Here is a 25695-nt window from a genome sequence, read left to right as displayed (position 1 = left end):
AAGTTGGGTCACTGGAGCTTCCAAAAATCGAAGACCAAAGCAGGGAGGTCGGAGATTCAGCATCCCGACTTCCGTGACTACCTTAGCTACTTACCTACTAACAGGTAGTGCTCCGTAGTACCTAGGTACATTGATCCGATAGCAGATAAATACAGTGTCGTTGGATACATACACACACTACTCACACTGTATTGCTTCAAGACCAGTAACATAACAGGTCTATTCGTGCGACAGTTATTATGACTTCCATAGGTGATAAATATGACACTGGTACAAAGGCGCTGCCTATAGGTATATAATAAATAACACACGTAAGGAAAACAGACTCTATCTCTGGTTGCACTACTCATAAGACCTGCTAGAGCAAGAACATTACCCCTATACAAGGGAACACCCAGCTTCTCCTAACTTGTAACTAACATCGTTGCCGAGACCGCATCTATGACTTTTCATCTTCAGTCATATCAGCATCTGCTACTTCTTCGACCCTCTCAAGGATCCACTCCCGCGCCTCCTTGGCGTGATGCGCCATCATCTTGTTCAGACCAAACATTGGGCTACGAACGACTGTCCCGAAGCGCCGCTTGTTAACTTTTCGAGTCAGATCAGGATCAGCCCAGCACGCATGATCGCCTGCAATGTAGACTCGTGAGTTCTCTTTATACCACGATGATAAATCTGAATCAAACTCTGACTTGACTGGCCTGAGCGTTCCGTTGGCAAAGTTTACCACCCCAGAGATTCTTGACTTGCAATCTATTTCGTTTCAGAAATTTGATATAGAGGCTCGTAGCAGCTAGTCGACTTACCTCGGTTTAGGAGCAGGACTTTGACTCCAAGATATGCATTGCCAACGCCCATGAAGAAAATGTGATCGGCATCATAAAGCTGCAAGTAATTGTCCCACAGGTAACACACCAACGTCTGGATCTGTTCCGAGAGAGCCTTCTCTTTGAAACCAGGTACATAAGACTCGGATTCCTATACCAACGGTTAGAGATCAGCCACTACTAATGAATATGATCACGGACCTCGTCGTGGGTGACATAGGCTGGGATATTAACGTCCATGACACCGAACTTTTGATCAACTGCCCAGTCAATGTAATCCGTTACACCATCAACCTATTCTTATCAGTTCTTGCATCGCTTACTATGAATAATATCTACTCACCACCCAGGCATTGTGAGGGTCGACAGATCTGTCTATAACATCCGGCTGAGCCAGAAGCTCAGGACTAAGAGATGATGTCAGTATTTAAGGCCCAAGTCATAGCCCTCTCCTCATGCAATTGACTTACGGATCGTGAATGATAATGAGAACCTTCTTTTCCTGGTGGAGGCCTGGTGTCACTAAGACCTGGTTCTCATATGACTTGTATAGATGTTCGCGCTGGATGTAGAGAGGTATCATGTTGTGCTTTGCTTGCAGAACCTGTCTCTGGGCGTTTCTGATCACGTCATGTAGACGGCAGGATATCGTTGGCTGGATGTCGGTAGGAATGCGAACGATGCCTGCCCTCATACACTCCCAATATGGGGCCTGATGAGCTTGGACTTTGGCAAGTATGCGTGCAGCCTCCTTATTGATCTTAGGAATTTCCATCTTTGGTGGCGGTTCACCCATGAGCGTCTTCGCAACGGCCACTGCAGACACCGAGATAGCCTTAAGATTGTAACCTCCCTCTAGACACACTGCAACCTTTCCGTCAGCCAAGGACATCAACATGTGTGTCATATGAGCGTAGCAACTGGGAGAAACGAAGCAGCCCCCTAGTTCATCGCCATCGGCAGCATCAAACCCCGCAGAGATAACCACGAGGTCCGGGTTAAACTCTTTGGCGATAGGCATCACAATCTTCTGGAATGCCGCCATGTATTCCCCGTCACCCATGCCTTGGTCATGCCAGCCGATATTGATGTTTTTACCAAGGCCAGCATCCGTTCCGCATTTGTCGATTCCACCATCTGGCGTCATATCATTGGGGGGTTTACCGGGATAGAAGAGACCGTTTTGGTAGACGTGGAGAGAGATATATAAGACGTTTGGGTCCTGATAGAAAATATTTTGGACACCATTACCATGGTGAACATCCCAATCCAGGATGAGAACCTTCCGGCAAATGTCTGGATAGTCCTGTTGGCAGACCCTGACTGCCACTGGGACGTTGTTGAAGAAACAAAAACCCATTGGCGCATCAAACTCTGCGTGATGGCCTGGTGGCCTGATCACGGCGAATGCGTTCTTGACTTGACCAGTCACGACGTTCTTGCAGGTTTCGATGGCTCCCCCGGCTGAAAGTAGGGCGGCCTGATAAGACATACTACCAACATAGAGAGATTCCCGCCCTTGATCATATTGCCTAGTCAGTTCTCGAAGCTCGGCCGAACTTATCTTGTCAAGGTTTTCCACCCAGCTAAAGTGATCAGGATGATGGGCGAGGCAAATCTCCTCTCGGGTGGCAGCACGAGCAGGTATGCGCCACATATAACGTGTGGGACACTCCCGCATAATTCTTGGCAACTCTGCCTCGGGACCTGTATAGACGAGGCCAACCTTCTTGAACGCCTTGAATATCTCGTGGATACGACGGGGATCTTCAGGATGATGTGCGTTGGGTGAAAAGTCCGCATTCATATGCAACTTCATCCGGTCATCATAACAACAGCCTGTTGGCAGCAAACCTCTACGACGCATCTGATCGAAGGTTATATCTTGAGGTGGTGGATCTTCATCGTCCTCGCATGGATCCTCAGACGCCGTGTCATCGTCGTCGATACTGGTGTTGCTAGTACGGTTGAACCCATTAGGCGCTTCTGCATCCTTCATTGGATGATCAACAGTATCTGTGATACTTGTCTCCATGGCAGGTAATCTCCAATATCCTCACTGAAGGTCTGACGACCCCAGGAGTTGCGAATATACTTGGGAGAGCCAAGGCCTATGGATTGCTGGAGTAAATAAACACTAGCAGATGGATCTATACACAAGTTAGAAAGATTATGGCCGAGTTTACAAACAATTGTTGACCATCATTGTCTAGGGAAACAAAGGAGGTGCTCGAGGACAAAGGTAAATTGCGTGTTAGCGAAGTGAATTACATGAGCCAAAATGACATACGGCTGGCCATTGTTCGCACGAGCGCACAAGAATCTTGACATGGCTCTCAGGTACATGCAAGGGCATTCTGCCTAGTTCTGCGGAGCTGAGTGCATCAAAGCACTTAAAAAGGATATGAAAGATGATGATGCCAACACGAACAAAACACTTCACTTACCTCTGCTAAGTATGGCGCGATCGCAACAGCGAGGAGAGGTTGTAAAGACGTAAGAGCATACGCTAGGCTCTTATAGTGAGGTTCTAGAGAGCTGAGATATGAGTAAGTCTAATGCTGGGTGGTGGGTTGAGATGCGCGATCGTGTTTAATCGCGGTGGTTGATATTAGCTCTGAGATTAGATGTATGAGATGGAGTGGAAGGAGAAGTGAGGCTCAGCTGTGGAGGTTGATTTTGGCGTGCGGGCTCCCCTATGGTTTCAGGCGCTACTGGCCGCTGAGTGACCCGCGGCCGACCTCCATCGATAAGGCACCTAACTTTCTAAGTTACCAACTACCTAGCAGTGGGGGCTACTGCTTGGCTGCAAACAGTTGAAGCTTCCTCCTTTGACCCATACCTTGGGTCGAAAGGGCATTGTTCTTTATGTTTTTGCTGATCATGAATCGTTGGTTTGGGCTGCGACTACTAAGCATCTCAGATCCTACAGATAGTACATATGTAACAACAGCAGTACTGGTAATTCACAGTCGAGTGTGCAAGGTACCAAGTTAATGCACAGGTGAGAAAGCAGCATTTAACATTAGGCAATTCAGGAGACACTACGGCCATGTACTCAACCAGGGAATCCATTTCTAATAGTGAGAAGCCTCGGACTTCATTACGACCACATCTGACGATCCACGTGTAGTAAGTACTCCAGCAAATACTGCCACATTTCATAAACTTCAAGGTTAACCAGAGGAACGAGAGCATGTCTATTGACGACAAGGCACTCATGCCTAAGCGAACGAAACCATATACCTACCCTCCATCCTTGTCTGTCGTTGGACATCTTCTAGATAAGATCCATCATCCCCGCGAGGCGAATAGTGAGATGAAGACCGAAGCATCCGAGCACCCCCTGGCAATGTTCCATCCAGACTAGCATCACTTCCAAACTTGACGCGTTCAGCGTCGCGCTCATCATCCCAGTCAATCACACCTCCTAGGCCATCCAGAGGCAAGGTAGGCATGTTCAAGGACCACTGTCGCTCGTCCAGGACACATTGTGTTGACACCGAGATAGATTCTTGGTCGAAAGTGAGATTCGGCTGAAGAGACCGAGCTTCCGTAATAAGGCGTTTTCTAGGGTAGCTATAGATGTTCTCAAATAGATGCATGAGATCTTTAGGGCCAAGTTTGCAGTAAGTCTTTACAATACGGCCCCAACGACTCTGATCCCGCCAGCCTCTTGCCAAGGAGTCAGGTCGGTCGACAACATCATGAAGATACGAATCGCAGCCCTCCTAATGGTATGTCAGTAACGAACCCCGAAAGTCTAAGTGCAAACTTACATATTCGTCTTGACTAGGGTCAAGCCGTGGGCAGAGATAGTGAAGCACGACATCCTTCATGGTTTCAACCAGATCCATCAGCTCTACCAGCTCGCCTGTGGAGTATAATCGAAGTTGACTCAGTCTAACGTCATCCACACCAGGCTCTGGAAGGCCAACACGAGGTCGGGGGAAGTCTCCGTGAAAGTAGAAACCATAGAGCCACCATCGATACATGGCTCTGCGGAACCTTTCAGCCTCGTGCTCGCGAAGCAGACGACAATTCTCAGGCTCATGAAACCATCTCATCTGAGGGAACCTGGCTTGCCATCTCAGTACAAGAGAACAGTAGCTGAGAAGTGGCTTTAGATCCTTCACAGTCAGAACAACGGTTTTCAGTGGTTGAGCGCGGGGTATAATGGGTTTGCCTAGCTGGCTCAGCGTGATGAAACCTTCAACAGCGTCCACTGACACAGTAGGCTGATGCTCTGGACGCGGAGCTAACACCACTCCAGTGTCTCCAAGGAATCGTTTAAACACGACTCTGCGTGGAGCATACAGTCCACCGCGGGAATCGAGATCCTCAACTGAGGCCGTATAAACCTGAAGGAGCTCATCAAAGGGACTGAACTCCCTGACAAGGACAGGAAGTAAGATTGAGGCCTTTCTCTTGTCGAAGAGTTCATGTAGCGTCCTATGAGTGGCGCAAAGGTTGAAAACACCATCCAGGTCTAGTTGTTGATATATGTCCAAAAGGATCTCAGTTGGAAGCCCAGTAAGGCAATGGTTTTTGGACATCTTCGGCGCCATGTTAACAGATGTTGACATGATCGAACGTCTTATATAAAGGGTTTGGGGATAGATGGCAAAAATGTTCGGTCGAATTGTAAGGATTGGGTTTTGGAGTGGACAAAATATTTGCAGGTAAAGTGGACAGCAACGGTCCTCGTCTGTAAACCACGTACGCGATTATACAATCTCACTACAGAACCAGAGTCGCCGATTTGACGGGTGCTATAAGGAAGTTAGGCATAAAATTATGCCTGGAAAGGAGAAGAAAATAACGGACCTGATGGACTTTGCATTTTGTTTACTTGCAATACGTTGTTGGGGAGCCAAGGTTTAAGAAAATCAAGTCGCTATATCCTCAAATTGTACTCGCCTTCACCGGAAGAGAGTTGATATGAGAAAGTTGTTGTAAGAGCAGCTTGGCCCTCGTCGCTTCAAGGTATCCCAATGTTGAGTCACCTAAAGCATCGATGATCCGGGGCTTATTGTTCAGTCACCCCGGCGCTGGGGCTTGCGACAGAAGTAGAGATGCACACAGGCATCGGGTTTTGGGTAACTGTGATTCTCATGGCTGTATTCAAGTGCAATGCTCGTCTGCAATATGCACTGATTGAATATACAGTGAGGATGAGGATGAAGTAGGAAAGGGTATCTATTGATATAGGTTATGACTACGTACCGATAACAATCTGCCGAGTTTCATCCGGGCGGGCTAAGTGATGATGCGATACCTGGCCTTCAGGACCTGGCAACCCTGATCTGAAACTTAGTACTTTTGATTACTTTGTAAACAGGTGATTGACTGGGGGGTACAATCAGGGAGGACGAAATAAGACGAATGGCATCGTTAGCGGTAACTAAAGTATAATATTCTCTCTTTTGGCAAATAAAAACGCAGTATGACCTAAAACTCCAACACCCCGTCCCGGTGTTCAGATCCAATGGATCAAGCCAGTAAGTACTTGGTAATATCGGCAGGTAAGGTATCAAAAGGTTTAAGCGAACAACATCTTGGTATCCAGCTCATCCTTGGCCGGTCGCTGGCCGCCAACAGATCGCAGTCCGAGGTCGCCCTTCCTGACCCGTCTCTCCACCTCTTTCTCTGCGCGGGCGTTGTGTCGCGAAGCCTTTGTCCTTCGAATATCGGCTCGGACCTGGTTTGGTGACACAAACTCCTTGTTTTCATAGATAATAGGCCCACCAAAAGAGCCCTCCTGGATCACGATAGGTGTCAAGACGAATCGTGGACCGATCTCGACCAGGTTGATATCGGTATCAGGCTTACCAGATCGAGACTTGGTCGTCTCTTCCTCTTCTTCACCCTCCTTGGCTGTCGCCTCGACCTCGTTGATTTGATAGTTGCGAACCCAGATCTTGCCATCGACAAAGCTAAATCCCATAACGTGGTCGATAAAAGGCTTGGATTTTCTTGCGCCCTGGGGTACGCCGAAGGTATGGAGGAAGAGCTCCTTGATCACCCGGAGGTGAGGCTGCTTGTCGAAAGCGCCGTCGAAGGAGAGAACGGGCCGCGACCCCTTGAGACAGTTGCCGGTGAAGTGAAGTTCCTCCATGGTGTGCACTGTTTAGTGTTAGCCCGGATAAAAGCATCGTCTGGTGTCAACTCTTACAGTTCTGGAGATGGAACTTGATGGTAGGCCCGTTAGGGACTTTGCTAAGCCAAACATACAGATCCTTGCCCTTCCTTGCCTCGAAGAAGAGCACGTTGTTGCAGTTGTAGAGCTCGGCCAGCTCGTTCAGTTCGTACAGCTTTGTCTTGGAGTCGAATTTTGCATCTTTTCGGCTGTGGGGGAGCATTGCTGCAATGTCGTTTAGAAGGTGACGATGTCTTGAGAAGAATAGCAATGTTAGCGGAATGCGCCCTACATCCGAGTCGTGGAATTGCTTACCGGTAAGTGACGCCTCTAGAAGAGAGGATCAGAACCCTCTGCTTATTCTTCTTAACGCCATTGCTAGACGCCTCGACCTTTGTAGTGCTGGACTTGGAGATAGACTTGTAGACAGCAGCCATCTTGAATGAATCCCCACGTTGGGATTGGGATCGATTATCGAAAAAGCTATGTTGACTTGGTGATGATTTTACTGGGCCAGGCTTTGCGACGCGGCGGACAATTTTCCAAAAAAATTTAGTCGGCTGAGTCTCGATAAGACTTGAAAGGTCGCGATAAGAGAGTGGGGGTGCTGGAGGTATCGAGGTGGGGCCGCGACACCGCTCTAGCAGTCGAGACAACCCCAGGGGGCTAGGGGGGGAAAGAAAACTCAGGACCTCAATCCTAAATGACAAAAGGACTTAGGTAACTTTACATAAGTTTAGGGTATATTCTGCTGAGTTTATTTTGACACCTCATATCAAGGCCCGGTGTTTTCTTGCCCCCCGAAGAGGGGATATGCAGTAGCACATGTTTTCTGAAGCAGACGGGCAGAGCCACTCAGAAAGCTTTAATCTAAACCTTAAGAATGCATTGCGTGAGATGGATAAGTAGAGTAGATCGGACCATGCCTAGTAGTAGATGGATAGCCCGCCCATTTCTTGACCAGAGTCAGGGAAGTATCTATCGGTACCTAATTAAGGACTGCATCCAATGTGATGAGTTGGATGAGGATTGCCCCGCTACCTGAAGACCCTGGGAGCGAGCTGTACACTACTAATGTACTAAGCTACTACTACCTAAGGTAACAAATGAATTCGATACCAACCCACAGTGCCAGTACCTGTTTACGTCCGGTCGGCTCTGATCAGCATGACGTGTAGGCATACACTGATTGTGGTGTTTAATTCGAATGCGGTACAAGCGAGGTGGTGGAGAAAGTAACTAGGTATAGAGGCACAGAGGTACAGCTCATTAGAGGGCGAACATTATAAAGAATTCATTCAGCTACGTTAAGATGACCGTGTCGCAGCGATCGTTGGACGCATCAACCCCAAGACAACCATCATGACAAAAAATAAGAACAAAGGAAAGCCGAAGTAACCGCGCCTTCTGATATCAAAAAAAGACGTATCACGATTCCTCGCCTCCTCCACTCTCCTTTAGCGAGGAGCATTTTCGGGGACAAACGAGACGCCAGGTATCCCAAACCCCCAAAGCCCTATATCCGTCTGCAAACGGCTCTGCGAGGAATTTAACAGCACTTTCCGCCCTTGGCAGCATCGTCGTCGGCAGGCTTGCTCAGGGAGATATTGGTGCCTGCGCCTATGGTGGCCTGGGCGCTGTCACCACTGTCGAGGGCCTTGCTTGAAACAATGCGATAAATTTCTGTCCATATTGTCAGTTCAAGCCACAGATAGGTTGGAGAAATTGGTTGAACAACGAACCAGTCAGAATGTTCTGGAACGCAAGTTCGACGTTGCTGGCATCAAGGGCAGACGTCTCGATAAAGGACAGGTGGTTCTCGCCTGCAAAAGTGTCAGTAAGAGGGACCCTCCTGTGTCAAATTGGGTAGGATTTTCGTACTAGCAAAAGACTTGGCCTCCTCTGTGGGAACAGCCCTCAGGTGTCGCAAATCGCTCTTGTTTCCAACCAGCATAATGACAATGTTGGCGTCGGCATGGTCCCGCAACTCCTTGAGCCATCGTGTGACGTTCTCGTAGGTCTGGTGCTTGCTGATGTCGTAAACGAGGAGAGCGCCGACAGCACCTCGGTAGTAGGCGGAAGTGATGGCGCGGTATCGCTCTTGGCCAGCGGTATCCCAAATCTGGGCCTTGATTGTCTTTGAGTCGACCTGGATAGATCTGGTGGCGAACTCGACACCGATGGTCGACTTTGAGTCTAGGTTGAACTCATTGCGGGTGAATCGACTGAGAAGGTTGGACTTTCCGACTCCAGAGTCTCCGATCAGGACGACTGCAGGTTCACAATGTCAGTAAGGGGCGGTCGCAAACGTCGAACCAGGCGTGGCCTTTGAGAGATGGTAATGACGGCACCTTTGAAGAGGAACTGCAAAGGGGGCCCACAGGTCAGCAACTGGCGGGACATGAAAGACTAAGGAGGGTAGGGAGAGGGGCAAGACGTACATCATATTCGTCGTTGGCCATGACTACGGTGGTGTTGCTTCAGGTATATTACTGAGAGGAGCCAAGTTGGTGTATCGAAGATGAGGGTGAGGTTGAAGGCGAGTGCGCTGGCGCTGCGAGAAAGACAACCTAGTCGACGTCGTTGAGGTGTGGGTTGTGGAGAGGGAGAGAATGCGCGGCTCTGGCGATAGGCGGTTGTTTGTACCTCGACGTCCAGTCCCCCCGTGCCGAGGGGTAAGACTGCTAACTGGAGCTGCCTATGTTTTTAGGTAGGGTAGGGGGGGAGCCGGGAGCCTACCTAGGATTAGACGCCTCTTTGTTAGTGGAGGCAGCCACATAGCGGTCGCACAAAGACACCCACTCTGCCACTGTGGCCAGGTAGCGAAAGTAGTGCTGGTCGCATCACTGCTAGGTTCCAGTATAAGAAATCAAGGGAATGCAACCTGTCCCCAAAAATGGCTGTTCTCGAGTGGATTGTTGGTCAGAGCTACCTTGTGTGCTTTAGTGTGTAATTTGCCAACTTAATATTGATGGATGGAATAGGCAACGACAAAGGAAGCTTCAAGTCGTAGATGTAATTGTCAGCTACCGAATCCGGACACATTCTGATGTGATAGGCCAGAACTAGTAACCGCATGATGCATTTTAGAAGGATGGCTGGCTGCATCATCTATATCTCTTCATAGCACATATCCATTCCATATAGCTGGGATTTCGCGCCTCCTGGGATAGGACTAACCGCATCAATATGGCTCGCTCATTGCAACCTACAAATTGATCGCTGACCGCTTTCAGATATGCAGTACCTTTTTTGTTTTGAACCCGATACTCCTTACAAACCTGGTCGCATATTATGATATAGTTTTAATGCACATTCTTATAACCTGGCCCTTGCCCTCTTTCTTGTGTTAGGAGCACCATATAGGTCATCAGAACACTTTACAACCATTATTAATGATCTAAATGAGAAGCCAAGGTATCTCTGGATGTTGGCCGCTCTTCTTGATTTCGAAATCATGAGGTGATGGGTACTAGAAATATGCCCACCTGGCTTCTGCTTCCAAGTTGGCATACTACTAAGGTACCTAGTTTATTGTGGGTAGGCAATACGACTGAACCCTACTTCTTGACAATGAAGATGCCGAGAGTTTGATCAGCATGCCGTATGGATGCTCCCAACAAGATCCGAGTCGTCATTAGACGTTTAAAGCCAAACAAACAGGTGGATGGCCTCGAGGAAGTCAGGGTCTAGGTTAGGCTCCATATCTATGTAGACAAGCAGGGGAGAGTGCAAATGAATCCAAAGCACGGAAAAGACCAAGGATTTAGGGCTGACACATCTACCGACGATGATTGGAGTCTCTGGTAAAGCACTTGCCCATGCAGATAATTTGCTCTCCAAGTTGTAAATGGGATTTATTTAGATTTTGTAGCCGCGCCTAATAAGGTGCATTAGATAAGGGATAAACAAAGACACCGATGGAACTAGATCACTCACGTGATCTCGCGACCTGGCTAGCACTTTCCAGGCAGCCCAGGCCAAGCCAGTCCCACACGCGCCCAGCCCGAGTGAAGCTCTGACCTAGGTAGGTAGCTTACCTATTACCTGAAATGTTAGAGAACGGAGAAAAGAAGAGATCAAGACCAGCCCGTCATCTCATTTCATTCCTATAATTTCTCCCTCACCTCACCAAAGTTAGACCTGGCCATCCAAATTTGGGACTTCATTCATCGCGTCAAGGCGTCAATAAACAACAAACTCACAAAATCTCAGGTCAACTCTATTCAGTACGGAACATACTCAACCGTATACCTCAGTGAGTTTGACTTCCCCACCTTGTTCATTGCAAAACCACGACTGACTTCATTTCTTTTCCTAAGAGTGGGAGAGTAACATCAGCGGCTCTTGGCGGTTATACCTTATGATACACATGAAGAGCATACGCCAAAAGATGCCAAGATGGATGACTCCGATAATGAATCAATAGTCTCGACAATCGTCAGTGAGCACGACTCCGACGAAGAGTGGAACGTTAATGAAATCTTGGCCGAATGGCCTATTGATGGCCTACCAAGATATCTCATCGAATGGGAGAATTTTGACTTGTGCGAGGCAACATGGGAGCCTGTAGAAAATCTGAGCAATGCCCTCCTGGAAGGTTGGGAGAAAACAAAATCGCGGGATGATTTTGACATGTTCAAGAACATTCGAGATTGGAAGAATGCTGTCAAGTCCAAATATGCTGCCAAGCTCGACCGCCATCAGGAAAGAAATCGACGCAGAAAGCTGAGAGGCGAAGATGAAACCTCGTTCATGGAGATGGAAGATCATCTGAAATGGGCTGATCGATTTCCGGATGGTGAAGAGCCCAGCAGTTCTGTCGTCTCTAGTCCGTCGGTAGCCACAGACATTGATATGGATGTTGAGGTCGGACAACTGTCACAGCATTCTTTCGACAAAACACAAAGAGCTTCCGTAAGCTTGAGTGAAGATAGTTCGCCAAAAAGTAGTCGTCAAAACAGCATAGCATCTGTCCATCATCCTTCACGACCGCCAATGAACTCAGCTGCGACTACAACTACAGCCTCATTCACATCCTCAACCAGTCAGAAGCCATCACTGCGACGGCAACCAAGCAAAGTCCTTGTTGATAATAAGAGACCACCACAAAAGCCGGTAGCTTCAAGTAACCTCTTGTCATCAAAGTTCGGCGTTCGTGGACCGATAAAGCGGACCGATAGTCACCTACGCAAGGGGCAACCGACAAAGGCTCGCAAGACCCGGCCTGCGCAAGCCTTCACAGGAAATGTATTTTCAGGGGGTATAGTGAGAAAGCAGCGCACGACTCTCGCCGAAGCTGCTAAAGATTCCACCAAACAGTCGAAACTCTTGAAGCCAAGGTATGTGAATCTCATACAAAAAGCAGGCCGCGACAGAGAAAGCGCTGCACCTGCAAGACTACCGACAGATCTCATCTCTCTGAACCCAGCGGAGCGATCTATCAGCGGCCTGAATGCCTTACCGCTGCGTCCCGAAATCCCGAATGAAACAGTTAAACCCCTCGGACAAAACAAGAACTCTACTGAAACCATCCCCGAGGCCCAAAAGTCAAGGCCCAAGAAGTCAATTAGTTGGGGCACCGTCGAAGAGGCAACGATACCCGCCCGTGGAGAGAGAGAGGAGAGCCTATTCTTACGCGAGGATTCTCTTATTCGAGCGACGACCCCAATTAAAATAGAAGATGACTGTCGTGAAGCCGAGAAAAACACTGGGCCACAATCCGAGTCGACCTTCCAGACAAAGGCTTCAGACAACCAAGAATGTTGGGCTGGGAGAGCCCCTGTTATGAACGATGAATCGAGCTCTTCTAACAAGTCCATCACCACGGAGGTGCAGTTTGGCCCAGGAAGTCGGGAAACATTCTCGGTTATTTTTGAAAGAGACGAGGATCAGAATGGGCAGCCTTGGTCGGGTATCTTTGAACAGCACCCCATCCTAATCTTCACACACTCTTGTACGACGCGGGACTTCTGGTCTCAAGAGACTGCTCTGGCTGCTGCTAAGCTGGGCACCGGCTCAGTGACAAGCATTGGCGACCCAGATAGCTTGGCTACAGTTGCGAATTGGCTCTGTGTAAGGTCTGTTGGGGTCCTCCTATATCACCAAGAACTGTGCATCTTCATTTATGCATCGTTCAAAGAGTCTGTGCTGCTACGTTATTACTTGTTTCGGTCTTCTCCTCACCTGACAACGCGCTCGCTTGCGCCGATTGTTCTTCCAGAGGGCGTTGGCGGTGGCGACGTCCTACCACAAATGATACCGACAGTTTTCAACCGGCTTTTGGGATTCCAGTACGAGCAATTACTACCAGAAAAGGCCCTCATGGATTATAGCAACCACAACTTCTTCCTGGTATTTCCAACGAACGCCGTGGAAGAAGCTCACTTTCTGAGCGGATGGCTGCGAAGCTGCAACCCTCAGTGTAGGTTGCTTTCTAGCCTCACCGCTGGACACTGGGCTAGCTTCAGGAAGCTGGACCAAGGCGTCGTCATCGTGCATGAAGAGGCAATATGGGCTACGCGGCTGTTTCCTTCAGTCTGGACTGTCCTTCACAGCGTGCCAAACTTCAATTTCCGCCTCTTTTCCATATCTCTGCAACCTGCGCCCTTTTATCCCTCTCTTGGTCAACCATCCCGGATCGGGGATGTCACTCTGCAAACTATCTGCGGACAGAAGAAAGCTGTATTAGTTACTCCCAGTTTTGTTATCTCACAGCCTCAGCAGGCCTGGGCTTTCTTCAAGTGGGCTTACAAATATTGGCAGCAACATCGCGGTGCTTTTACGCTCATCGTATGTGCCGACTTTGAGAACTGGATTCACGAGGTAACTGTCGTGGTCAAGGAAGACTGGGAGACGCGTCTAGAAAGTACCCGAGTACGCGAAGAGGACAAGGGGACAGCCGAGAAAGAAATCGATGCTCTTTTTAAGTGCTTGCAACATGTCAGAGGGCTAGTAGGACGTTTAGATGATGATCAATCGATTGTGGTGTTCGCCCCTGATTCGATTGATGGCAACGATGAGCAGAGTCTTGTCAACTGGTTTGGGTGGTGGTCTATTCTGAATTTAGACCAGTATCGGCATTTCACCGTGCTTGGATCAAGCCCTGATGCTGGCATCCAGAGGCTCACTCACCAAATCCGGATCCCCGAATATACTCCCTCAACGTTGGGTAATCCAGACGATGTTTGGGGAAAAATTAACCCTGCCGCCTCCTCCCTTGTCCCGCAGAATCAGTCAGCTGTGGAGAGAGCACCTCAGAGAATACTACACTTAGTCCCCCGCGATGACGGGGTATCCTTCAAGCGCTTCCTAGGACAACTGGAAAGCGATATTCGGGACAGGGACTGGGGCCCGCAGACAGTCTTTAATCGCCCCGTCTCTTACTGGAATATCGATATGGCACGTGGTTTTTCCGAGTTCGATACATACGATAGATGTCTTCGCTATTTCAACGGAAGAATTCATGGCCACCCCTTTATCAATACTGGCGTGGCCTTCTGCTACACGATTGAGGGATCCTGGAAGTACGGCGACAATCGAGAAACCACTAACAAGAATCGACGGCCGTGGATTGCTGTATACAGACCTGTTGATGTAGCCAAGAAGCCCTGGCGTGCAATGGAGTTAATAATATGGGATCCTGTCATGAAAATGCCGGACAATGATCCATACGTTTACGATGGGCAACTTATTGAAGCACAACGCGAAATGATACGGCTTGCTGAAGGGCCTCACAACAAACTACCACTGAGGAAAGTATGGATTAGGGGGCCAGATGTGATTCCACAGGGGTTGACAGACCCTGTCGATATTACTATCCACCAGCTTCAGCATCTTATGAAGAATCTGAGGGAATCTATTCCAGCCGTACTGCCAGCAATGATGACTCAGGGATGGAGGGAAGTCAAGTCAGGAAATGCGCCCATCAGATCACGGCCACCCTCTCCAGAGGCAATGGACGTTGATGAACCTACGGGGACAGTTGATGCCGCAGATGAGGACCTGAAGATTGTCTTCCATGCTCCTCGTGGGAAGAATATGGATCAGCCGACCAGATGCAAAAACCGCCTCTTTATGCATTGCGCAAATAAAAGGAGTGAGGGATACCGTGGAAGAACGATGAATTTTGTCTTCAGACCAACCCTGGAGTGGTACGATGAGCAGGTACAAGAAGGCCGTGGTTTCGAGCATATTAGGGTTATGCAGTGGCCAGCCTTTTTCTCGAAACACCTCATCGAAGTCCCTGAGCGACCCGATGTGGGTTCAAAGAAAAGAGGTAAGGAGGCAAGAACATAGGGGATACCACATGGAGGAGTTCACTTCTACGTGATACCATGACGGCTGGATGTGTAGAGGGTATATTGGTATGATTAAGTATGACGATGGCGTACTGTAAAGACTAAATGTACATTATGAAAGCTTTTCTGAGAGTGACACAGATGATACGGATTGCCGTTTTTATAGCTTGGTTTCAGATATAAATCATCTTGCCGAGGCAGGGAAGTTTCTCGTGCTCAGCAAGACTCCCTTCACACGCCGGATGTTATCCCGCACCTTGCGGATTTCGTCATCTGGTTCAGGTTTGCGTGAGCGGCCGTACAGGTCATAGCCAGTACTGTGATCGGGGTACGCAGTGTATGTCATTGTGTCAAGGTCATCTCGTAGCATATCCACAGCAGTTTTGATCTTATCCATGCCTTCGCTCTGGGAACGGTATTCATCCTTCAGGCCAGAAAGAGTCTTGTTTAAGCTACCGAGTTGATTGGTGTTATGTTTGGCAGCCGACTCGTTATTCTTAGAGTCTGTCATAGCTGTCACAGAACTTATGGGGAATGTGGTTTGAGTGCCCATGTCCCTGTGGAACATCTCTGTAGGGTCTTCAGCATCGCTCTCCTCCTCAACTGCGGCGATGGGTTTCTTGGGGGGAACCTCGGAGACGGTCTTTTCAAGCTTTGCGACGAGGGTATCGAGTTTTCGCGAGGTCAGATCGTGGAAATCTGTACGGGCTTCGGCCTGACTGTCAACCATAGGCCGAATAACGTAGCGACTTGTCCCATAGATGAGGGTGGAAAGGCCAGTGACTGCGTAAAGGGCGTTGAAGAGACGCTCCTTTGTAACTAGAGGAGGAGGGCGGGGTGCCTTCGCAAGGAATTCAGGGTATATGACGACTGGGGGTCGGTCGACGGGCGGATGGGAAGCTGGTGTTGGAGGCAGAGTTTCGGTTGGTGTTGGAGCATAAGAATTAGGTGTTTCTGGGATTGGCGCCTTGAAATTGTCAGCATAGTATATGGGAGCAAGATAAGAAGTAATAGAAACCTCTGTCTCTGTTGTGGATTCGTCTTGACCAAGAAGCGCGTGTATCTCGGCTTCGTCAATGCCTTTGGACTTCAAGAACTCGATCTTCTTCTCATGAGGCGCGTGTCGCACATCGTCATTCTCGAGAAAGCGTCTTGCAACCTCGAGTCTTTCTTGACCGTCTGTGTCAATTTCCGGCTGGGGAGTCTCTTCTGCTGTTACTTCTGCCGCTGGCGCATCGACTTCTGATGTTGAGCTGCTCATGGATGGCGTCGGGGCCGATTCGGTGTTTTGGCTATCGATCTCATCGGATTGCGCCTTCTGCCAGGCTGGGATGGCGAGGTCGGAATCTGAGTCGCTCATGTTTGATAGTGTCACGCGACTAGTTGTAAGACTGGAACATTAGTTAACGGAAACGTTGAAATAAGGTAGATGATGGAAGGGGAATGTTTGTGGTTTCCGAGGTGTAGGCAAGGTTCGGCGAGGTAGGCACATGCCTCGGTCCTCCTACCGATAACGGTGGAGTCTACCTTAAGGCAGTACTTAGGTACCTTATTTGGTACCTACTAACCTACCTCACCTGCTTGTGTTGGCACGTACCTTAGGTACTTACCAGGTTAGTAGGTAAGTCCCTGTATGATGTTGGAGTCTCGCCATCAAGCCATGTTAATCAGTAAGAAAATATACATTTGCTTGAAGATTTCACCCTCAAAGCCTTCCTTATAATAAAGAGCCTGAGAGAACATACCTACCTAGGTATGTTAATACGCACTGATGCCGTTGAGTAAGCCGGATAGTAGTGTACGTAACGGTAGCCACTCCGTTTAGTACCTTGGCCGTTGCTGGAAATAAAACGGGATTGTGCTAAACGGTAGCACGACCAGAACGCGCATTCACCTGAGAGCATCAATTCCAGACAATATCTCAGAGTGAAAGGTCGCCTGTACCATCAAGGACCTCGGTGAACGCCCAGGCTTCTCAGTAATAACAAATCCCATTCGCACTACCCTTTCACGTTCTGCTCAAGACACCGGAATCGCGCCAAAGTTCTTGCGCCAAAAAGATTCAGCGCCATCATCTCCCATCAGCCAATCTCATCGTGGCAGGCAATTCTACCGCCAGAAGCAGGACACAGTGACAACGTGTAACCACGCTCGTCTCACAAGCCTCGTACCGCGTCACCTGCCGGTCTCAACGGGTTAAGCAACTTGCGTGCTTGTGCCCTGGGAATAGCGATTGCGCTTGAGTCTCCAGCTCTTGGCTCAGTCAGACCTTATTCGGGGTGAAGCGATTGGGAGCGGTTAAAACCCAATTAGCAACTGCTGGCCGTCTCAAGAGTAGGCAAGTGAAAGTGAATAGGCGATAAGCTGCCGTGGTGTGACCTTGCAAGACCAAGGCGTTCAAAAGCTGTAACAGGTGAGTTGTGAATTTTCCTTTCCTCTTGGTTGTCCCTCCCTTTGTTTGGTCGCAGCAAAACAACACCCACCAATTCCGTCCGTCTCTGTAATCCTTTTCGTGTCTGTCCCCCAATTCTCTCAATGCAACCGACGAGGATAAGCTTCTCCCTAAGCTATTCTGTATTGGCCTTTGATATCGGCAGTTTGTCTGAGCTACCATAGGATTAGGATATTCCTGGACTGGCCTGGCCGATGATCCTCAGCCACGTGCAGGATCCCGCTTATAGGAATCCCTGATTCAGCGGTATTCACAGATAGAGGTCTCACGTAGTTACCTAGGTAGTCAGCCCTTGGTTGGTCGATTGATCGGCTTGACTGGTTGCAGGATAAATTGCATTACTTGGCTGTTTATCTTCAGCCTCGCAAGCTTCAAGCTTCAAGCTCAAGTCGTCTTTACACCAATGAAGCGTCACCAACACTACAAAAGTCCAGACTCCAGCCTATCCTGTCCTATCCTATCCTATCTCGCCAACGGCAATCGCCACCAACATCCGAACTGCACTTGCCCTGCCCTGCCTTGGCCCTGCCTGTTCCTTCCAGCCAATCCCTTATTCGGTGGCTCGTGGCTCCTACTCCTGCTCCTGCTGTCTCACTCCCGCCCCAACAAATTGAGCTTATTTCAGCCTTGTCAACACCAAAACCTGCAAACTTGTCTTCCAATCACTTTCCTTTTCTGTCATCCAACTCATTTAACTTCACATATCTAAGTTTTCGCGATCTTTCCTGGGACCCCAGGACTCCTTGAACTCTATCCTGATACAAATACAACCCACCCTTCACTTCGCATACCACTAATTATTTCCCACTTTCCTCATTTTCTACCATTCGCCCCAGGCCCCGCCAGTGCGGGCATCTATCATCATGAGTTCGCGTCCACGTCGCTCAGCAGCCACTAAGGCCAATGAAGTCATTTCTGTTCATGCCAGATGGGCTGACTCTCCAGAAAGAAGCGAAAGAAGCGAAAGAAGCATGTCGTCACGACGATCTGGTCGCGCCTCAGGCGTGTCCGTCTCCCGAGATGATGCCTCATCACCAGGTGGCGATCGTCATTTGAGTTTGACTGTCAAACTTCCTTCCAACAAACTACGACAGGCTACACGCGGGGAGCGTGGCTTTGAAGGCGGAGAAATCGTATCCGGAAAGCGGAATCGAGGAGCTAAGAAAAGTTATGTGGTTGACTCAAGCCCCGACGAAGATGAGGAAGAGGAAGAGGAGGCAGAGATTGAGGTGGAGGAAGACGATGACGATGAGATGGATGTTGATGCTGAGGGAGAGGAGGATGCTGAGGGAGACATCGATATGGATCTAGCCCCCCCAACCATCACCGTTTCCAAACCAGCCCGGTCTAAGCCAGCACCTCGAGCATCGGCTGCCAAGGTCATCCAGGATGATGACGACGACGACGACGAGCTTAGTGACCCCGCTGATAGCGATGCTGGAGACGAGACTATGGGTTTTGGTGATGAGACCATGGCCGGCGATGGTGACGAGGATGCTGAAGGTGAGGAGATCGAGGTCGCAGGCCAAGAAGGAGATGAGGATGACGAAGACGAAGAAGATGAGGAGGAGGAAGATGATGAAGGCGACAGAGGCGACGATGACGACGAAGATGATGACGAAGATGGTAACCCAGACGAGTCTATCGATCTCACCAAAATGACAAAGAGGCAACGAGCTCGATTTGAAGATGACAATGCGCACCAGTACATGAAGTTGTCAGACGGTGAGTCTAGTGCCTGTACTTACACTTGCAACACTAATCCATGTTGGCAGAGGTACAAGCGAAGAAGGTTTTTACAGCTGAGGAATTGTCCATGCGTCGACAGGAGATGGCCCGGCGACGCCGTAACTTGAGTGAAAAGCGAAATGAGGAAGTAAAGGTAACCTCAAAATTGAATTAAGCAGAAATGCGGACTGTGTGCTGACCCCAGATTATAGATGGAAACAATCAACAAACTCCTTAAAAAGCAAGCTCCCAAGATCAACCGCAAGGCTGCAGCTGCTGGCGCAGGCGGTTTAGAAGACTCGAACAAGCCTGATCCTGTCTTTGTTCGGTGGGTCAGCAACAAAACTGGAGTTCGAGTGGCAGTGACAGAAGAGATGCTTGACAGCCCGGCCGGTCAGGTTTTCAAGCCTGCATCTAAATTGGCACCGGGTAAGATGGTCCAGGAAGTTGCTTGAGGAGGCGTCATCGTGTGCTTATTGAAAACCAACTCCTGGTAGTTCGATGCCTTTCGAGCACCTACACAAGTCATAATTCAGTTGGTTTATCTGAAATATTGAAACGTGAATTCCAAGAAGAATTCAAAGGGAATCGTTTCCTGGTTTTTCATTTGTCTTGGCTGAACGGATACACATCGATAATATTACTTGGCTTTAGGCCGTTCATGCAACCCCACTAACATTCCTGCAACCACTCTATATAAATTGATCAACACGCAATGGATATGCAAGCTCTTCTAGATGTGCATCGATGACGGCCGACGACGGCCGTGGGCAGGCAGGGGGGCTGACCTGTAGAGTGGTAGTGGTAGTGAATGCCATCTCTCAAGTCTGCCAGCCGCTGACACTGTACCGCAAAACCGTAACGCAGAGTCCCGCAAATTTGTGAAGATTCTAGTCAATGATTAACTGAAGTTGTTTGGTCGGTTATAGAAGATATCCTGAGCTTAGAGGCTCATTATACGGAGACTTGTAATGCTTTTGCGGCGTTTACAGTATCGCCGTTCGATACAATGATATGTAGACAAGACTACAGGTAGCTACGATTTGGCACATGAAGCCCTCAGCAACTCGGGCCCGCTTCCCAGAAGCTAAGACCATCTCGACAGCTCTATTCAGCACAAGTACAATAACTCAAAGCGTTGCCGTTAGCCGACAATATCAAAGGCGGGCCGATAGCTGAGGGCAGTGTAAGTGCCGGCACAATGAGGAGCAACTCAACACCATTGAGCCGAGATACCTGCAAAGTATTTTATCTATTGACAAGACCAAGATGAATGATCTCTGATTATGAGGTGAAAGGGGTAGATTTGGTCGTTGTGTTTTGGCATGGAGTGACACCTCGTAGTATAGAACCTCATAGGCCCAAAATTCAGCAACATCAAGACCGTCAACCTCACGATACTCAGTCAACAGCAGCAGCCCGATGTCTCAATATCAAGATGAGTACGGCCCCCAACGAGTTACTAACTCAGAGGCTTAGAGAGAGCCAGGAATTGTCTACGAGTGTTGACAGTTGCCGGGCTGGCCAAACGCCATTATATTGGTCCTTGACAGCCCTTGGCAGCCCTTGACGGCCGTTTGCACTGCCAACTCCAACACTCCTATTCAAACATGCAAGCACTTTAGTAGCGCCGAGGCTCGGAATCGAATATATAGAAGAGTTTTCACCTCCAACTTGCTCTCCTCTTCTTCTTCCTCTCCTCACCATCATCAGATTTCGTGCACACAGCCTCAGCTTCGCAGCATCTTCCAACAATCTGATATCAGCTTCATTTCTACGCTCTTCGCTTTCGTCTATCGAATCTTGCTTCTTCTCGTGAGAACACACAGACTTGACAGACTTTGAGCGTCGTGGAGATTCAACCAGCTCTCTTTGCGGCAACTCCATCTTCTCTACTTCTTCCATACCACTTGATTCTTCGAGATATCCTCCTCGTCATACACAATTCTCAAGTCTTTTCTGCTTAGCAGTCTTGATTCTTTTATCTAAGCTTCAGCTCTCAGCTACTTCGCAATTCTCGACTCTGCTCCAAGATCGCTCAAGGCATCTTTACAACCAGCAGCATTCTCGAGATATACTTCTCCGTCTTGAAGTCGTGTTTTTTACAATGTCTTCTCGTCAACCCAACATGACCAATATGGCCCAGAGAAATATCCAGCAAGGAGCTGCTCGCCAGGTAAGTTATCATCTCTCCGCATATGTCATACACGCGCACTCGAGATGAGAAGAAAAGCAACTGACACTCTTTGGAGCAGCAGAACCAGCCTTTCATGGAACAGAACGGAAATGCATTTCACTTCAACAACCTTCAGCAGCCGCAGTTTGCTCAGTTCATGGTAAGTTTGCGTCCATTAGATTTTCCCGCAAGACTTTCATCTCTAACATTGCTTTTGAAGCAGAGTCAGAATGGCCTCGGCCAGATGCAGAACCAGAACCAGATAATTGGTGGTTTCACTTCTCCTTCTGATGATACAAACAACAACGCCAACTTCGGCAGTCCCATGGTGGTTGGAACTCATCAATTTAACCCTTACTGGGCCCAGAGCTCCTCTTCGACTCCCAACATGGCCTCGGGCAACCCCAGCTTTGAGAGCTTCACTCAGTCTCAGACCCCCTTCATGTCCAACAGCCAGAACCAGTTCCATGGCAGCATGCAGAACTCGTTCATGGGCAATATTCAGATGCCTTTCATGAGCGATCTGAGCATGCAGCCTCATTTCTTTCCTACTCCTCCCATGGGAAATGCTCAGACTCCCTTCATGAGCAACACCCAAGATTCCGCCATGAGCGACTCTCAGGGTCAGGGTTTTGTTCAGCACATGTCAGGCCTTCGCGCCACTGCGCCCTCCTTCACTCCTACTCAGAACAGCCCTGTACCTCAGCAGAGTGCCGTCTCTATGGCCAACATGACTCCTCAGATGCATGCGCAGATGCAGCAGATGGAGATGCGCATCAATCAGCAACAAGCCATCATCAACAGCATGATGATGCGATCGTCTGGGTCCTCTGCCCAGTCCAACTCCCAACACGGACCAGCTCTTCAGATGCAGCAAACCCCAACCACTCAGGTTCCTAGCCCTCGTGCTTCTACTCCTGCAACTCCTCCTGCCCAAAATCCTACTGCACAGTTCCTTTCAGTTCAGTCTCCTATCGCACAGGCCTCTACCAATGAGCCTGTTGCGGTCCACTCTCCTACTGCTGTGTCTCCAACTACTGAGTCCTCTGGTTCTCAGGGCGGCAACACTGTGCAGACTGTTCCGGCCCTGAGTGCCAACCCAGACTCCATGACCGAGCAAGGTTCTCGTGTGAATCAGAGGGACAGCTCCTTGACTCAAATCTCAAGTGTGATGAATACTGACCTCGCAACGAACCCTCGTACACGCCTTCTACTCCAGGATGCCAGACCTCACGCTTCCCCTCCTCCTCAACACAAACTCCAAGACTTCCTTGGCGATGATGCTCACAAGGTCGTCACCCCAGAGCTGTCCGGTGATCAATCATCGACTTCCCCAACTTCTCCTAAACAGGACTCTTCAGCAGAGGAGCCTTCTACCCCAGCGTCTTCAAATGGCTTTTCATCCTTCGAGGATTGGTCCAAGGAGCGTGTTTATGCTCCAGGCATCTTTGCTCCTCAGCGCTCTGATGGACCCGAGAAGATAACTCAAAAGGAAAAGAAGCTTCGCGAGGCCGAGGACAAGGGCCAGAAAGTCTTTCCCAGCAAACGCCGCGTCGTTCGCATCGACCCTGAAGACCCCCGGTTGGTTCGCGATGCAAACGGCTTGCCTATTACACCTCAAGGTGATAGCTACAACAGTAAGTTTTCATCCTCGCTTCGTTGTTCCTGCTCTCGTTATTATTATGCGAATCACCAATACTGACCATGTTTGGTAGTCTACTACCTCCCCGGACCCAAGGTCCTTGACACTGCAGAGATCGATAGAATGCTCGCAGAGATTCGGGCGGAGAAGAAGACTGCAATGGATGAAGCTGCCAAGACTGGTGAGCCAATCCAGAACTCAAAGTCTACAAAGAGGAACAGGAAATCCAAGACTAGAGTTCTCAAAACCCCATCCGAGAACATCGTCAACAAGAGGCGACGCAAGACTACTAATACAACAACAACAACAACAACAACAACAACAACTTCTACTCCCAAAGTCGTTGGCGATGCTCAACTTGCCACTAATCTCGCCGTTCAGCCCTCTCTTAACAACGGTCCTATCGCTCAAGCTTCTAACGACCCCTTCACTATCCAGAGTAACACTGCCATACCTGCACAATTTACTGGTGGCGATGTCTTCAATCAGCAAGCTTCGATGAGCTTCTTCCCTCCCCAAGTTATCCTTGGCAGTGACCTCATCCAATCATTCACTGCTGGCAATACTCAACCACCTACCACTGGCAGTGACCTGACTCTTCAGGTCGCTCAAGAGAACAGCTTCACATCTCAAACCACCTACGAACAACCCATGGCCAACCTCACTGGCAACGACTGCACTTCCCAACCTTGCAACCCATGGGAAGATAACGCCCTCCAACCCGCTGAGGACTTCACCAACACCAACGATCCCATGTTTGTTGATAACAGAAATACCCTTGACGAGGACTTGCCTCTCGATGCTGAGCCTATTGCTCAACTCTCCCTCACGCAATGTGACTCTTCCCACCCCCCATCGACTCCCGTCTCTGAGTCTGGCGCTGCCATGACCCCTGACCACTGTCTTTTTCCTCTTTTGACATGGCTTGCTGCTAATTCTGGGAATGATTCTACGGCCCATACTGTCGACCCTTCTCTGTCTGTTCCCTGTCCGGACATTTCCAAGACTTGTCAACCGGATGTGTCCCTCGGGCACAAGGACACTTTGTCTGAGCCATTTGACGAGATCACCATGTTTCCCCAAGACGATGAACAAGGCACCCAGCTGCGCAAAGTCTCCAACGAGCTCGATCGACCTCTTCCCGGGCAGCCTGACACTGTAGTCTATGTTGCTGACATCCCCAAACCAAGCAACCGAGACTTGAACGCCGAGCACGCTGCCGTCATTGACCGGTTCCGAGCTGGTGGTGAGTTGAACTACACTGATCGCACTATTCTTCTGCTGACTGCCGGGATAGATTCGTCTATTGACGTCGATGCCGTGAACAGGCAGACCGCAGGAGTGACCGAAGGCATGTCCCCAGCTGATGTTCCGGCCTTTGGGGATGACGTCCTTCTGCATGTCTTCGCCAGTCTTGAAGACATCCCTGAAAACAATCTTCAGGACCCCAACGCTACTACTGGCAACGACAACACTATGTTCCCTGTTACTGGCTGTTCAGACTTCAACTCTTCTAATGCTACTGGGCCTGCCTCAAACTGGCCTCCTGCCGCACCCAATGTGAGCCTCGCAGACATGCCGTGCTCTCCCGTTGTAGCATCTCAAGAGACTCAAGATGCCCTTTTTCAGCTTCCACAGAGCCCCGAATTCCACCCTCAAGACCCTAACAACAGCCTGTTTGGTGATTTGATCAATGTCTTCAACCCCGACTAGCAGTCCCAGGGCCTAGACAACACCACTAATGCCGCTCCCGAGGGAGTATTCCTGAATCCTGCTGTATTAAACCAGACAACAGCCACTACTCTATCTACTTCCGCAACCGCAACCGCAGCCAATACCACCAAGACTGGCAACAACAAGCGCAAGGCGGGTGAGGATGCCAGTGCAGCGCCCAACAAGAAGGCTCGCACCAAGAAGGCCCCTGTGCCGCAACTCGCGTTGCCTCAGTGTGAGGTTCGCTTTGGTCCTGGCGCGCAGCAGTAAAGTACGAATCGTGAGAGGAGAGCGAGGATGATGAGAATGATGTCGCTTACGGTGGATGCGAAGGATGAAGGACGAATAAATGATGAGCTAGGGGCAGAGCTCAGTGATGAAGAAGTATGTTTGGCTCATGTTTTGGATGGTGGTTTTTTTTGACACACAGAAAATTTATAGAATACGAAAAAAAAGAAGAAAAAACCCCGAAGATAAAAATGAAGAGCTCCTGGCTTTGAATGAATCTTGACATCGTGATGTATTACAATCTCGCACTGAAGCCTTTTATAGCTTGGTGATGGTTATGGCGTGCTAATATGGTGTTTTGATGAGCACTCTCGGCCCACCAATCTCTTCCGAAGCAGAACTTCTATTGACTTGGTTATTACCTTGCTTATCTATATCCTGCTCCTCTGTGTATCTATGGGTATGGCAGACTCTTGCATGTATTTCA

The 25695-nt window shown here is 49.2% G+C and overlaps 8 protein-coding genes across 8 annotated transcripts; 3 read left to right on the top strand and 5 right to left on the bottom strand.

Moving 5' to 3' along the window:
- Positions 1–439: 439 nt before the first annotated feature.
- On the bottom strand, positions 440–2865 carry FPRO_13046 (uncharacterized protein; the record flags this gene model as incomplete). Its single annotated transcript, XM_031223629.1, has 5 exons — positions 440–756; positions 810–981; positions 1032–1124; positions 1174–1237; positions 1301–2865. The coding sequence occupies 5 exons, from the start codon at positions 2863–2865 to the stop codon at positions 440–442; spliced, it is 2211 nt and encodes a 736-aa protein (XP_031088969.1).
- A 1189-nt stretch (positions 2866–4054) lies between these two features.
- On the bottom strand, positions 4055–5398 carry FPRO_13045 (uncharacterized protein; the record flags this gene model as incomplete). Its single annotated transcript, XM_031223628.1, has 2 exons — positions 4055–4561; positions 4610–5398. The coding sequence occupies 2 exons, from the start codon at positions 5396–5398 to the stop codon at positions 4055–4057; spliced, it is 1296 nt and encodes a 431-aa protein (XP_031088968.1).
- A 974-nt stretch (positions 5399–6372) lies between these two features.
- On the bottom strand, positions 6373–7406 carry FPRO_13044 (putative BRX1 Nucleolar protein involved in the assembly of the large ribosomal subunit; the record flags this gene model as incomplete). Its single annotated transcript, XM_031223627.1, has 3 exons — positions 6373–6956; positions 7006–7223; positions 7285–7406. The coding sequence occupies 3 exons, from the start codon at positions 7404–7406 to the stop codon at positions 6373–6375; spliced, it is 924 nt and encodes a 307-aa protein (XP_031088967.1).
- Positions 7407–8518: 1112 nt separating this feature from the next.
- FPRO_13043 (putative GTP-binding protein Drab11) lies at positions 8519–9431 on the bottom strand (the record flags this gene model as incomplete). Its single annotated transcript, XM_031223626.1, has 5 exons — positions 8519–8652; positions 8712–8792; positions 8851–9240; positions 9321–9333; positions 9411–9431. The coding sequence occupies 5 exons, from the start codon at positions 9429–9431 to the stop codon at positions 8519–8521; spliced, it is 639 nt and encodes a 212-aa protein (XP_031088966.1).
- A 1939-nt stretch (positions 9432–11370) lies between these two features.
- Positions 11371–15267, top strand: FPRO_13042 (uncharacterized protein; the record flags this gene model as incomplete). Its single annotated transcript, XM_031223624.1, has 1 exon — positions 11371–15267. The coding sequence occupies one exon, from the start codon at positions 11371–11373 to the stop codon at positions 15265–15267; it is 3897 nt and encodes a 1298-aa protein (XP_031088965.1).
- A 186-nt stretch (positions 15268–15453) lies between these two features.
- Positions 15454–16629, bottom strand: FPRO_13041 (uncharacterized protein; the record flags this gene model as incomplete). The annotated part of the gene is made up of 2 exons (XM_031223623.1): positions 15454–16236; positions 16288–16629. 2 exons carry the CDS (start codon positions 16627–16629, stop codon positions 15454–15456), a joined length of 1125 nt encoding a protein of 374 aa, XP_031088964.1.
- A 1955-nt stretch (positions 16630–18584) lies between these two features.
- Positions 18585–19904, top strand: FPRO_13040 (uncharacterized protein; the record flags this gene model as incomplete). The annotated part of the gene is made up of 3 exons (XM_031223622.1): positions 18585–19446; positions 19497–19603; positions 19662–19904. The coding sequence occupies 3 exons, from the start codon at positions 18585–18587 to the stop codon at positions 19902–19904; spliced, it is 1212 nt and encodes a 403-aa protein (XP_031088963.1).
- A 1652-nt stretch (positions 19905–21556) lies between these two features.
- Positions 21557–25250, top strand: FPRO_13039 (uncharacterized protein; the record flags this gene model as incomplete). Its single annotated transcript, XM_031223621.1, has 6 exons — positions 21557–21625; positions 21702–21785; positions 21846–23262; positions 23341–24513; positions 24565–24962; positions 25023–25250. 6 exons carry the CDS (start codon positions 21557–21559, stop codon positions 25248–25250), a joined length of 3369 nt encoding a protein of 1122 aa, XP_031088962.1.
- Between the last annotated feature and the right edge of the window lie 445 nt (positions 25251–25695).

The sequence above is a fragment of the Fusarium proliferatum genome (assembly GCF_900067095.1).
Source record: "Fusarium proliferatum ET1 genome assembly, contig: FPRO_scaffold013, whole genome shotgun sequence".
In the NCBI taxonomy this organism is placed as follows: Eukaryota; Fungi; Ascomycota; class Sordariomycetes; order Hypocreales; family Nectriaceae; genus Fusarium; species Fusarium proliferatum.
This window is presented reverse-complemented; position numbering and strand designations above follow the sequence as displayed.